This window comes from Limulus polyphemus, unplaced genomic scaffold (assembly GCF_000517525.1).
Source record: "Limulus polyphemus unplaced genomic scaffold, Limulus_polyphemus-2.1.2 Scaffold2564, whole genome shotgun sequence".
NCBI classification, from domain to species: domain Eukaryota; kingdom Metazoa; phylum Arthropoda; class Merostomata; order Xiphosura; family Limulidae; genus Limulus; species Limulus polyphemus.
In genome coordinates, this window is record NW_013668174.1 from 145,691 (window position 1) to 155,972 (window position 10,282).

The 10,282-nt window shown below is 35.9% G+C and overlaps 1 protein-coding gene across 3 annotated transcripts in view; it reads right to left on the reverse strand.

Moving 5' to 3' along the window:
* The window catches only part of LOC111087739 (organic solute transporter subunit alpha-like), a 48,493-nt gene that overhangs the window by 37,506 nt on the left and 705 nt on the right, over nucleotides 1–10,282 (reverse strand). For all 3 annotated transcript variants that reach the window (XM_022395477.1, XM_022395478.1, XM_022395479.1), the window contains exon 2: nucleotides 2,311–2,412. In XM_022395477.1, coding sequence (XP_022251185.1) covers nucleotides 2,311–2,386 — 76 coding nt within the window. In that variant the 5' untranslated portion in view covers nucleotides 2,387–2,412. The remainder of the gene's footprint in view (nucleotides 1–2,310; nucleotides 2,413–10,282) is intronic.

A 10,282-nucleotide genomic window follows, 5' to 3' on the forward strand; every position in this document is an offset into this window, starting at 1 on the left:
TATCAGACATAAAGCACCATGACATATTCTTCAGTCTAAAGTTTACAGTGCTGATACTGCACTGTTGATTGGTTGAAAATCCATATCAGACATAAAGCACCGTGACATATTCTTCAGTCTAAAGTTTACAGTGCTGATACTGCACTGTTGATTGGTTGGGAATCCATACCAGACATAAAGAACCGTGACATATTCTTCAGTCTAACGTTTACAGTGCTGACACTGCACTGTTGATTGGTTGGGAATCCGTACCAGACATAAAGAACCGTGACATATTCTTCAGTCTAACGTTTACAGTGCTGGTACTGCACTGTTGATTGGTTGGGAATCTGTACCAGACATAAAGAACTGTGACATATTCTTCAGTATAAAGTTTACAGTGCTGATACTGCATTGTTGATTGGTTGGGAATCCGTACCAGACATAAAGAACCGTGACATATTCTTCAGTCTAAAGTTTACAGTGCTGATACTGCACTGTTGATTGGTTGGGAATCCATACCAGACATAAAGAACCGTGACATATTCTTCAGTCTAAAGTTTACAGTGCTGATACTGCACTGTTGATTGGTTGGAAATCCGTACCAGACATAAAGAACTGTAACATATTCTTCAGTCTAACGTTTACAGTGCTGGTACTGCACTGTTGATTGGTTGGGAATCCATACCAGACATAAAGAACCGTGACATATTCTTCAGTCTAAAGTTTACAGTGCTGATACTGCACTGTTGATTGGTTGGAAATCCGTACCAGACATAAAGAACCGTAACATATTCTTCAGTCTAACGTTTACAGTGCTGGTACTGTACTTTTGATTGGTTGGAAATCTGTACCAGACAAAGAACTGTGACATATTCTTCAGTCTAAAGTTTACAGTGCTGATACTGCACTGTTGATTGGTTGGGAATCCGTATCAGACATAAAGAACCGTGACATATTCTTCAGTCCTGTAATTCCTGTTTCACCTTGTATTTAAGGCTTTTAAAGGAACACCAGATATAAGAAAGCTAACTTCAAGGGGTGATGATCGCGTCATTTCACTAGAATTTTGATACTTTTTAGCGTATTTAAAATATAGAAGAAACAAACTGACTTTTCAATATCCCTATGACCTTTGCAGTACCTTATTTAGTATTAGCTGGACTACCCATCTCCTGGATGGAAATTATGTAAATTCATGATTAATGAAAGATTATCTCAGGACATGAAAGTCGTTTCCCTTATATGTAATTGTATAAAATGCAAAAATGCCCATAAAAACTGCAAAACACAAAATGTGAAACCCCAAATTTGCATGTATCTCCCCATCAACCTCCATACCAAATTTGGTGAAGAATCATCTACAGGGGGGTGCAGTAATGGTAAAAACTGCAAAACTGAGAATTTGTATGTACCCCTGCATAGACCTAATGAACCTCCATACCAATTATAGTGAAGATCCATTCCCACTCTGCGAATTAGTTATGTGGACATACAACAGATAGTACTATTACATTTATATACATTCTACAAAAGGTTTGGGTGCAACATACAAAGCCATGTTTGTTGTAGGCTGGCAAGAGAATAATAATAATAATAATGATAAAAAGAATAATAATAGTAATTACAAATGGGCTGTGTTGAGCATGCTTTTTTTTATGCATTTTTTATATGTGCACAGCCTTAGCAGTCAATAGTAAAGGTTTTAAAGTGTTTTTTGAACTGAATCTTTACTGATTAAGGTGTTTTTTGCCTGAACATTCTATTAAGGTTTTGTGGAATTCCTTGCGATCCCTATTAAGAACTACTATTGTGGTTCCTGATATTGTATTTGAATAATATCTAGAGCCCCTGAAATGCATATCTACAGTTTTATTCACTATCTCTATATATTTTATATGGTATTTACCTTCCTCTACTACAAACTGTTGCCAAATCAGCAATGTAGGGTGAAACCAATAGTTAATAACTATATCATCAAATACAATGTTACCATGTGTAAAAGTCATAGCTTGTATATTTCTACCCCCACCCATACACACAGAATTAATTGTACATAAAACATGAAATAATTATGTACTATACTTTCACACACAAGTAATAAGTAGTCCTATGATGATGAAATGGTAATGAGAAATTAATTATAAAATTTAACTTTAATGTGAATTGGGAATTGTTTAATGTAACTTATGTTGGTGTGATATTATAGACCATTCTTAAATCAATCTAACAATTATATATACATGTATATACAGTATAACACACATACATTCATAATTTCAAAGAGAATGTCACGATGTTTGTAAAAACATGCTAAATGTACTAGCTTACCATCAAAGACTTCCCACACTGTAGGAATGTAGTTCAAATGCAGAAGTTCTGAACAATTCATTGTACTAACTTTCATTTTGATTACGCTCAGAATTATGTAATCTGAAACAAGAACATTGGTAAATAAATATCACATATCATACCAAATGCACTGTACTTTAATGCATGAAAATACAATGTATACATAAAAAATCATGAGAATACAGTTTAAGAACACCTAAGCCAATTACTAATCATGTATAGTTGTGAGTGAAAATATTAGCAAATACTATATATTGCACACTAACTGTGGAACAATGAGTTTGCAGAGGTTCAACTTAACAATATTATTGCACTAAATGTACTTCAGAATGTGCGCATATAATGTTATCACTGTTTAACATTCATCATTTTAAATCTTTGTCAAAATTAAAAGAACAAATTTCACAAAAGTTAAAATTTCTTGTTTTTGCCAAATTTGATCAGATTAATATAAAACTAGTATGTCCTATCAAGAAAAACAAGTAAAAAAGTTAATGTGTTACATCTTTAGTACAGAACTGCATTTAAACCAGTTCAAATTTATATCAAAATTGGACTAAAACTAGTCAATGGATCAAATGTTTTGGAAGAAACATATACAATTTAGAGTTCAATTTCTTTACCAGTATTCCTTAATCTTAGCTACAATAAACAGCTAGAGATGAAAATATCTACAGTGAAGGAATACTAAAACTTTGATCATCTTACAAACGTAGTAGCAAAAATATCGGAGAATTTACAACTTTCTATGTAGAGATGGTATGGATGCCTGTATTAACCCTTTGATTGCAGCTACTTTAAAGGTGCATGGAATGTTTGTAAACCATACATTTTCAGTGCAAGAAAATGTTAACTTCTGATACAGTCTTACCTCTTCTCACACAAACCTAGAATCACACATCTTTTCAAAGGTGAAAGGGCTGGTGCAGGCACACAACATTGAAACCAAGCAGAAAGTGCCCATCCAGAATGAATTAGTGTGCTCTAAGATGAACTGAAATACACATGTGGTGGACTGCACTACATCAAGAACAGATATGCCCTTCACCCTTGAAGGAAATGAACCTGATACACATAGAAAAAAAAAGATGTGAACAAGTGTAATTCGTTCTGAAAGGTGCAATCCTCAGTAAAAAAAACACCTGATTTGCATATGGAGATACCCTACCTTAACCATACAGACGAGGTTCCACACTGATCCTCAACATTAGGAGGTTAAGAATCAATCATATAAAAACGAATATAGAGTAATATAAACAACATAGTTAGTGCATGTAGTCTGTATTACTTATACAATGAATTCCAACTGTAAGTAAACAGTGTCATATGTCAAGCAACTGGAATTACGAAGAGGAAGTTGGCATACAGCCAAAGACCACTGTAGGGGAGCAAGAAGTACAACAAATCAAACTTGGCATTATGGGGTCGTGTCGTTGTCTCAACCCAACCATAAGAACAGGACAATATCTGTAACCATTATTAAGAGCAGAAATCTTAACTCACCCAACCGTAAATGGAGGGAAGAGACATAATGCATCTGGAATTACAAGGACGATATGGAACATCCACTCAACCGTAGGAGCAGGGAAGGAACCATTTGCAACCAGAATTAATGAGAAGTGAGCCTTTACTGCACACAACTGTAGGAACAAGGCAGTGTTATCCCAAATACTGGTATTATGTGGAGTATCCCACATAGCCTGATCCTGCTCCAACTGGCAACTATCCACCTAGGAATAAGCATCTAGGGGAAATGGAACAAGGAAAAACAGCTTTGCCCTCATCTCACTGAATGGATACATGTTAATTAAGTGACAGTCCACAGCTGAGTAAAACTGATGGATATTGAGAAACACATGTATATACCACTGGGCAAGCCACCAGTGATCTTGTGGAACACACCATTTCTACAGTGAATGTTATGGTGCTAAATAGTAAATAGTGTGGGTTTAAATCAGGCTACACCCACCACAGAGTGGGATCCCATCAGCAGAGGTAAAAAAAGGGTCTCTAAAATGAAAATATAAATGAAATGATGTGATAAGACTTACCCCATTCAATGGTGAACAAATGTGTGTAGAATCACCATGAGAGGGAAATGATGTACACCTGAGGAAGATACAGCCAGATCATGCTGATAATGAGCAACAAAAGAATTGGGAGTAGTCCACATTCCAGCCTGAATGATATCTTCCAAAGGACAGTGAAGGCAAGAAGCCAAATACATGGCAACATGATGATTTTAATGAGAAGAATTGTTGTGGAGACAGTGGCATTCCATGGGTAAGACAAAATACACCAGCCTAACAAGTTGATGAACCCAACCAGTTAGTGTGACAGGGGTTAAATCCTAGGAAAAAGGTGGATTTCAGAGAAGAAATAGTCAGAAACAAGAACCCAAAAGGAAGCAGTACATGCCACATAACACCGTATGGAGCAAACTGGACAAAGAAGTTGATCTGAATCAGAATGGGGATACAGGTGGGAGATGGAAGGTAAGAAAATGTGTGTGAGAGCCAGACAGCTTTCATAGGCAGCATATATCTTAAGAAGATAGGACCAGTTTGGATATAAGATGACATAAGTGGAATGGTAGAGGATTTGGGCAGCATTAATGGCATAAATGCCTCATCAACAACATAAACAAAGGTTCAAAGAGAGGATGAGAAAGGGCATCAAGGACCACAATAATATCCCAATCAGCCAATTCACTGGACCTTGGAGGACACACAATCCAAAGGGAGCGGAAAAGGAGAAAAATGACAAGGAAAAACAAAACTTTATGAAACGTAGGAAAAGGGAAGGTGTTTGACAAGGCTGCCTGATAGCTAGACACAGTCAAAGTGGCCAAGCCTTTGTCTAGCAGCCAGGTAAAGAATTGGGAAAGATGAAGAAGAGAAGAGTGGAAATGATGGAAACTACATCAAAGAAACCAAAGGCAGAGGGTAGACCACTGCCCGTGGCAAATGGGCATGGAAAAAGATCATATGGAACTGGAAAGGAAAGATGCAACATGTGGAGTCAGTTCCTTGGCTGAGGAGACAGACATGACAAAAGCCATGCATTAAGATGGATGGTGGGGACATCTGGATGTCCAACTGAGATTGACAGAGCAGAGACCGAGACAAAGGTAAGGGTAAAGGAGGTTCTACAAGCAAAGGTTAGATCAGCTGGAACCATGGTTGCACTGGCTAAAATGGAGCAACCAGGAGGATTAAACATGAAGTTGTTTGTATTAGGGATAGAACTCTGGGAAGGAGTCAAACAGGAGAATAAGCATAGATGTGATGACCCCCTCCAATTTGGACTGAATGAAGCCCCTCCCAGAGCTGGTGTGTGTGTAATGGGAACCAAAAAGGATGGAAGCTTGTTGTTCCAGTGGGTGGAAAAAGCATTGATATGAGAAGTCCCCAGCTGAGAGCACACATACTGAAACACTTGTGGATCGAGGGATCACTCCATAGGGAGAATCTTGTGTCAAGATAAACAATCTGCAACGAGTTTCGGGGGGCCAGGAACATGGCAAACTAAAACCATCATGTGGTGACAGTGGGCATAGAAAAAGAGATCCAGGGTTTGAAAGCATAGAGACCTAGTTTTGAAGCCCTTTTGCTTGGCGATATAAGTGACCAATGTGGACTTGAAGTGTACTATATCCACTCTCTCCTGCAGGAGTGGAAGGAAGTGGGACAAATCTCAATGACCACGAAAAGTTTGAGAATGTTGATATGGAATAAAGACTCCTCAACCAACCAGAGACTGGAAATCTCTTAAGAGTCCAACCATCTAAGGATGTGTTTGTGAATAGATGTAAATCCAGATGATGTGGAGGAAGTAAACTCCACCATGGTCTGGTCTATGTCTAGCCACCAAGCAAGGTCAGCCCTGATTGGAGAAGGAAGGGGAACAGTGTGATCAAAGGGATCCAAGTAGAAGTTCCACTGAAGGGAATGCATAGGAGCTCAACCAATGGGAATGAGAGCCTCCAAGGAAGCTCACGTCCTTAAAAGGGATAGAACCGCTCGAGCTGTGAAGTGAGGGCCTTGTGGACTGCTTACTCATATCCCAAAGACTAATATGAGAAGGCTGGGTCCAACTGAGGTTGGAATTGAAGATAATTTCAAATGAACAATGTATTGAGTAGGGGTAAAAACAGACTTCACTACCTTTATTGGGAATCCCACCCATGTCACATTTTGCAGGAGTAGACGAGTGTGGTCTCTGGACTGTGAATGGTAAGAAGCATGCAGGTGCCAGATGTCCATGTGTATCTGTATTCTTTCACCAATAAAAACATCAAGAATGCACATTTTATTGTAAGGTTTAACTGAAGTATTTTTACAGTTACATTTTATTCTTAAATAAAAAGTTTTCTATGAATAGATTACAAAGATTCAGTAGCTCTTTTCACAACAGTTAAACACGACACCAGTGTTGTCAGCATTCATTGTTTTTTCCCTAACAAGTAGCATTACTGTTCCTTGAGAGACGATGAAAGTCTTTTGCAAATTTACTCTCCTCAACATTCACTCACTTTAATTTATTTGTTTACTCACTATAAGTGAGTGCTCAGGCCCTTTCTGGGACAAAGAAATGTTTGCTACAAAATGTGGATTTCCCAGCAAAGAAGATCAAACTACCTGGAGATACTGACCAAGCTGCTGATATAAATACCAAACCCCTGCCACTTCTAAAATATATCCATGCATCATTAATACTTGTGATCTTTATAATCAAGCCAGTCTTTTAAGTATTCTTTTTCTACATTACTAAGTACTAAATCAAATGTTATTCTAAAAGTCAAGACATACAAAGTCTACTGGATAAGAAGCCCTGTCAAAACTGACAGACTAAAATTAGTGTCCCTCTTTCTCAACCTTGCTTAAAAATTAATTTTCAATTCTAAAAGATCTTTGACAATAAGAACAATTAAACCAATAAGCCTGTCAGAATTTCACTCTTAAACAAGAACCACACAATTTAGCAATAGCAAAATCAAAAATCTTCCCAGTGTATAGTAATTTTTGAAAGGGGATAATCCTTCCACTATCCTTTAATAAGCCTATTTCAATATCATAAAAATAGTATTTCACAACCTTTAAAATGCTGCTCACTCCCTCTTTAAGAAATTAAAAAATTATTTTTTATTATTAATAACTAGTATCATTTTTTTAATCCATTCCCAGTTTGCCCCTGAAGAAGAAAGGTCCACCTTTCAAAAGTGCTTGGATTATAGTTTTTATTCATTTCTATCAAGACTTCTTGAACCTAAATGTTTTTCTAACATTATGAATTTTTTAAACTCGTATTCTTAAGTCTTAATTATCTATGTTCTCATTTTACTTTCAATAGTGATAAGTTTGTGTTTTGTTAAGCACAAGGTTATACAATGGGCTATCTTTGCTATGTCCAATGCAGGTAAGAAAAAACAATTTTGGCATTATCATCCCACAGATTTATCACCAAGTGACCAAGAGGCTAGAAATTACTAGTATTTTAACACCTACTTTAGCAGAGTCTCACCTATGTTCTCACTCTAATTTCATTAGTAATAACTAGTATCAAATTTATTTTAACTCCTATATTTGAGTATTATCTATCTTACTAATCCAGTTTCATGTTTCACAGTGAACTAAATGTATCTTCACACACAATTCATTCCATTATTACTCTTCAAAGAAAAACAAAAATGGAATGTAAACATATTTTTGAATTCCCACAGACACTAAAAAAGTAATATTCTCTCTCTTTCAAAGTAAGTTTTTTAATCTACAATTGAGCCACAGACCAAGTAAAGTGTTTTTCACTTTTGAAAGTTTACTCGGTGGAATAACTCAGTTACATGAATAAACAGCTTTTTTTGGAAGATGAAAGAATCTTGGACATAATTTACTTTTGTTTTGATTAAACCTTGGAATCATTAAACAACATTTTTCAATTTTGATACAAATAAGTCATTAAACACATCCTGTATATAAGTAAAACATCTAAACTATGGAGTTTTGCCATGTATTTAGAGTACTTAAATAATAATGACAGTAATTCTATGTAGAATATAGCTTTAAGATTAATGCATTTATGCAGCCACACCAATTTTTGCATACTTACATATGACCACATACTCAGTGGTTGACTTCATAATGATATTCTGTATACGATTCAAATTTATCAGCATACACTGTACAATACAGTCTGCTTAATGGTCTGTCAAGATTTCTATTCTAAATGTTTATTGCTATTATTTCATACAAAATAAAAATTAAATGGCTGTTGATGGTGGAATTACATTAGGTCTAATGTCCTGTTAAAAAGTTAAATGTCGTTATTTCAAGCTGCTTATATTTTAGGTATGGGTTATATAATTTAAAATTTTGCCACATAAAAATTGGGGGCTGTACTACTGTTGCAGTTGATAGATGGAAACAAGATTGAACAATATAACTTCAATAATTCTGAGTTTGTTAAGAAAACATTGGGAAGTTTAAAGAACGATAATACATCTGGGCCAGATAATATTTCCCCAAGGGTTTTGAAGGAGGTTATGGATTGGATATATGAGCAACTTGCTACTTTTTTGCCTTTGAATAGCGAGTAGTTACTGGAAGATTGGAAGTTAGCTAATGTCACTCCTCTTTTCTGGGGAGGTGATAAAAATTGTCCCAGTAACTACAGGCCCATTAGTCTTGCATCAGTTGTGGGAAAAGTTTTGGAAAGTCTGATAAAAGATGCTTTGCAAAGCCATTAACAAAGTTTAAAATTTTATTGGATAATCAACATGATTTCACTAAGGGAAAATCTTGCCTTACAAATCTTTTGACATTCTCTGAAAAGGTTACTACTTATGTAGATAAGGGTAATGGTGTAGATTTGGTGTATCTGGATTTTCACAAAGCACTTGACAAGGTACCATGTAAAAGGCTTGTAAATAAATTATCTCTATAGGTGTGGGGGATAAGTTAGCAAATTGGATAGAAGAAATAAGAGGGTTGTTACAAATGGAGTTCAGTGAAAGTGGATTAATGTTACAAGTGGGGTACCTCAAGACTCAGTCTTAGAACCTTTGCTCTTTTTGATTTACATCAGTAACGTAGATGAAGGAATGGCCAATAACAGGGGTGAAATTCTCAAAAAAAGTAGAGGTACTCAGTTGGGTGAAGTGGACTTGTTCTTGAAAAAGAAAAGAAAAATCTACATGTAAACATAAAAAAACAACAAAGCAGCTCAAATGAGTCCCGGTATTAGTACCACCTTAAAAAATAAGTTCCAGTACTCCGTATTGCTGAGTACTAGCAGAATTTCAACCCTGGTCAACAAATTACTTAAATTTGCAGATGATATTATGGTCTTGGATGTTGCTGTGAAGAGGATGCTGCTGATTTACAAAAGGATTTAGATCATTTAGTGAGTTGGGCAAATAAATGGCAGATGGATTTTAATTATAATGAATGCAAGATAATGCATGTGGGTTATCATAATTTGAAATATAAGTGTAATTTGGATGGGAATAACCTTAACAATGTCATGAAAGAAAGGGATCTTGATGTAATAGTTAGTCTTTTAAGCCATCCAAGCAATGTGCTGTTGCTAATTGTAGGGTTATAATTTCATTGTATAGGTCACTAATTAGCCCATATTTGGAGTATTGTGATCAGTCTTAGGCTCCTAAACTTAGGAAGGACACTGTATTGTTGAGAAGGGTTCAGAGAAAGGTTACTGGGATGGTGGGATTGTCTTATGACGAGAAGCTGAAACATCTCAAATTTTATTTTTCTTGAAAAAAGAATAGTTAGAAGGGATTTGATTGAGGTGTCTTAGATTGTAAAGGAAATTGATAGTGTTGACACATCACCTTTTTTCATACTTAATAGTGAGAATAGTAAGACCAGGAGACACAAATATAAATTTTGGCAGTATAGGAGTCATCTTCAGCTAAGACAGTTTCATTTTTCTA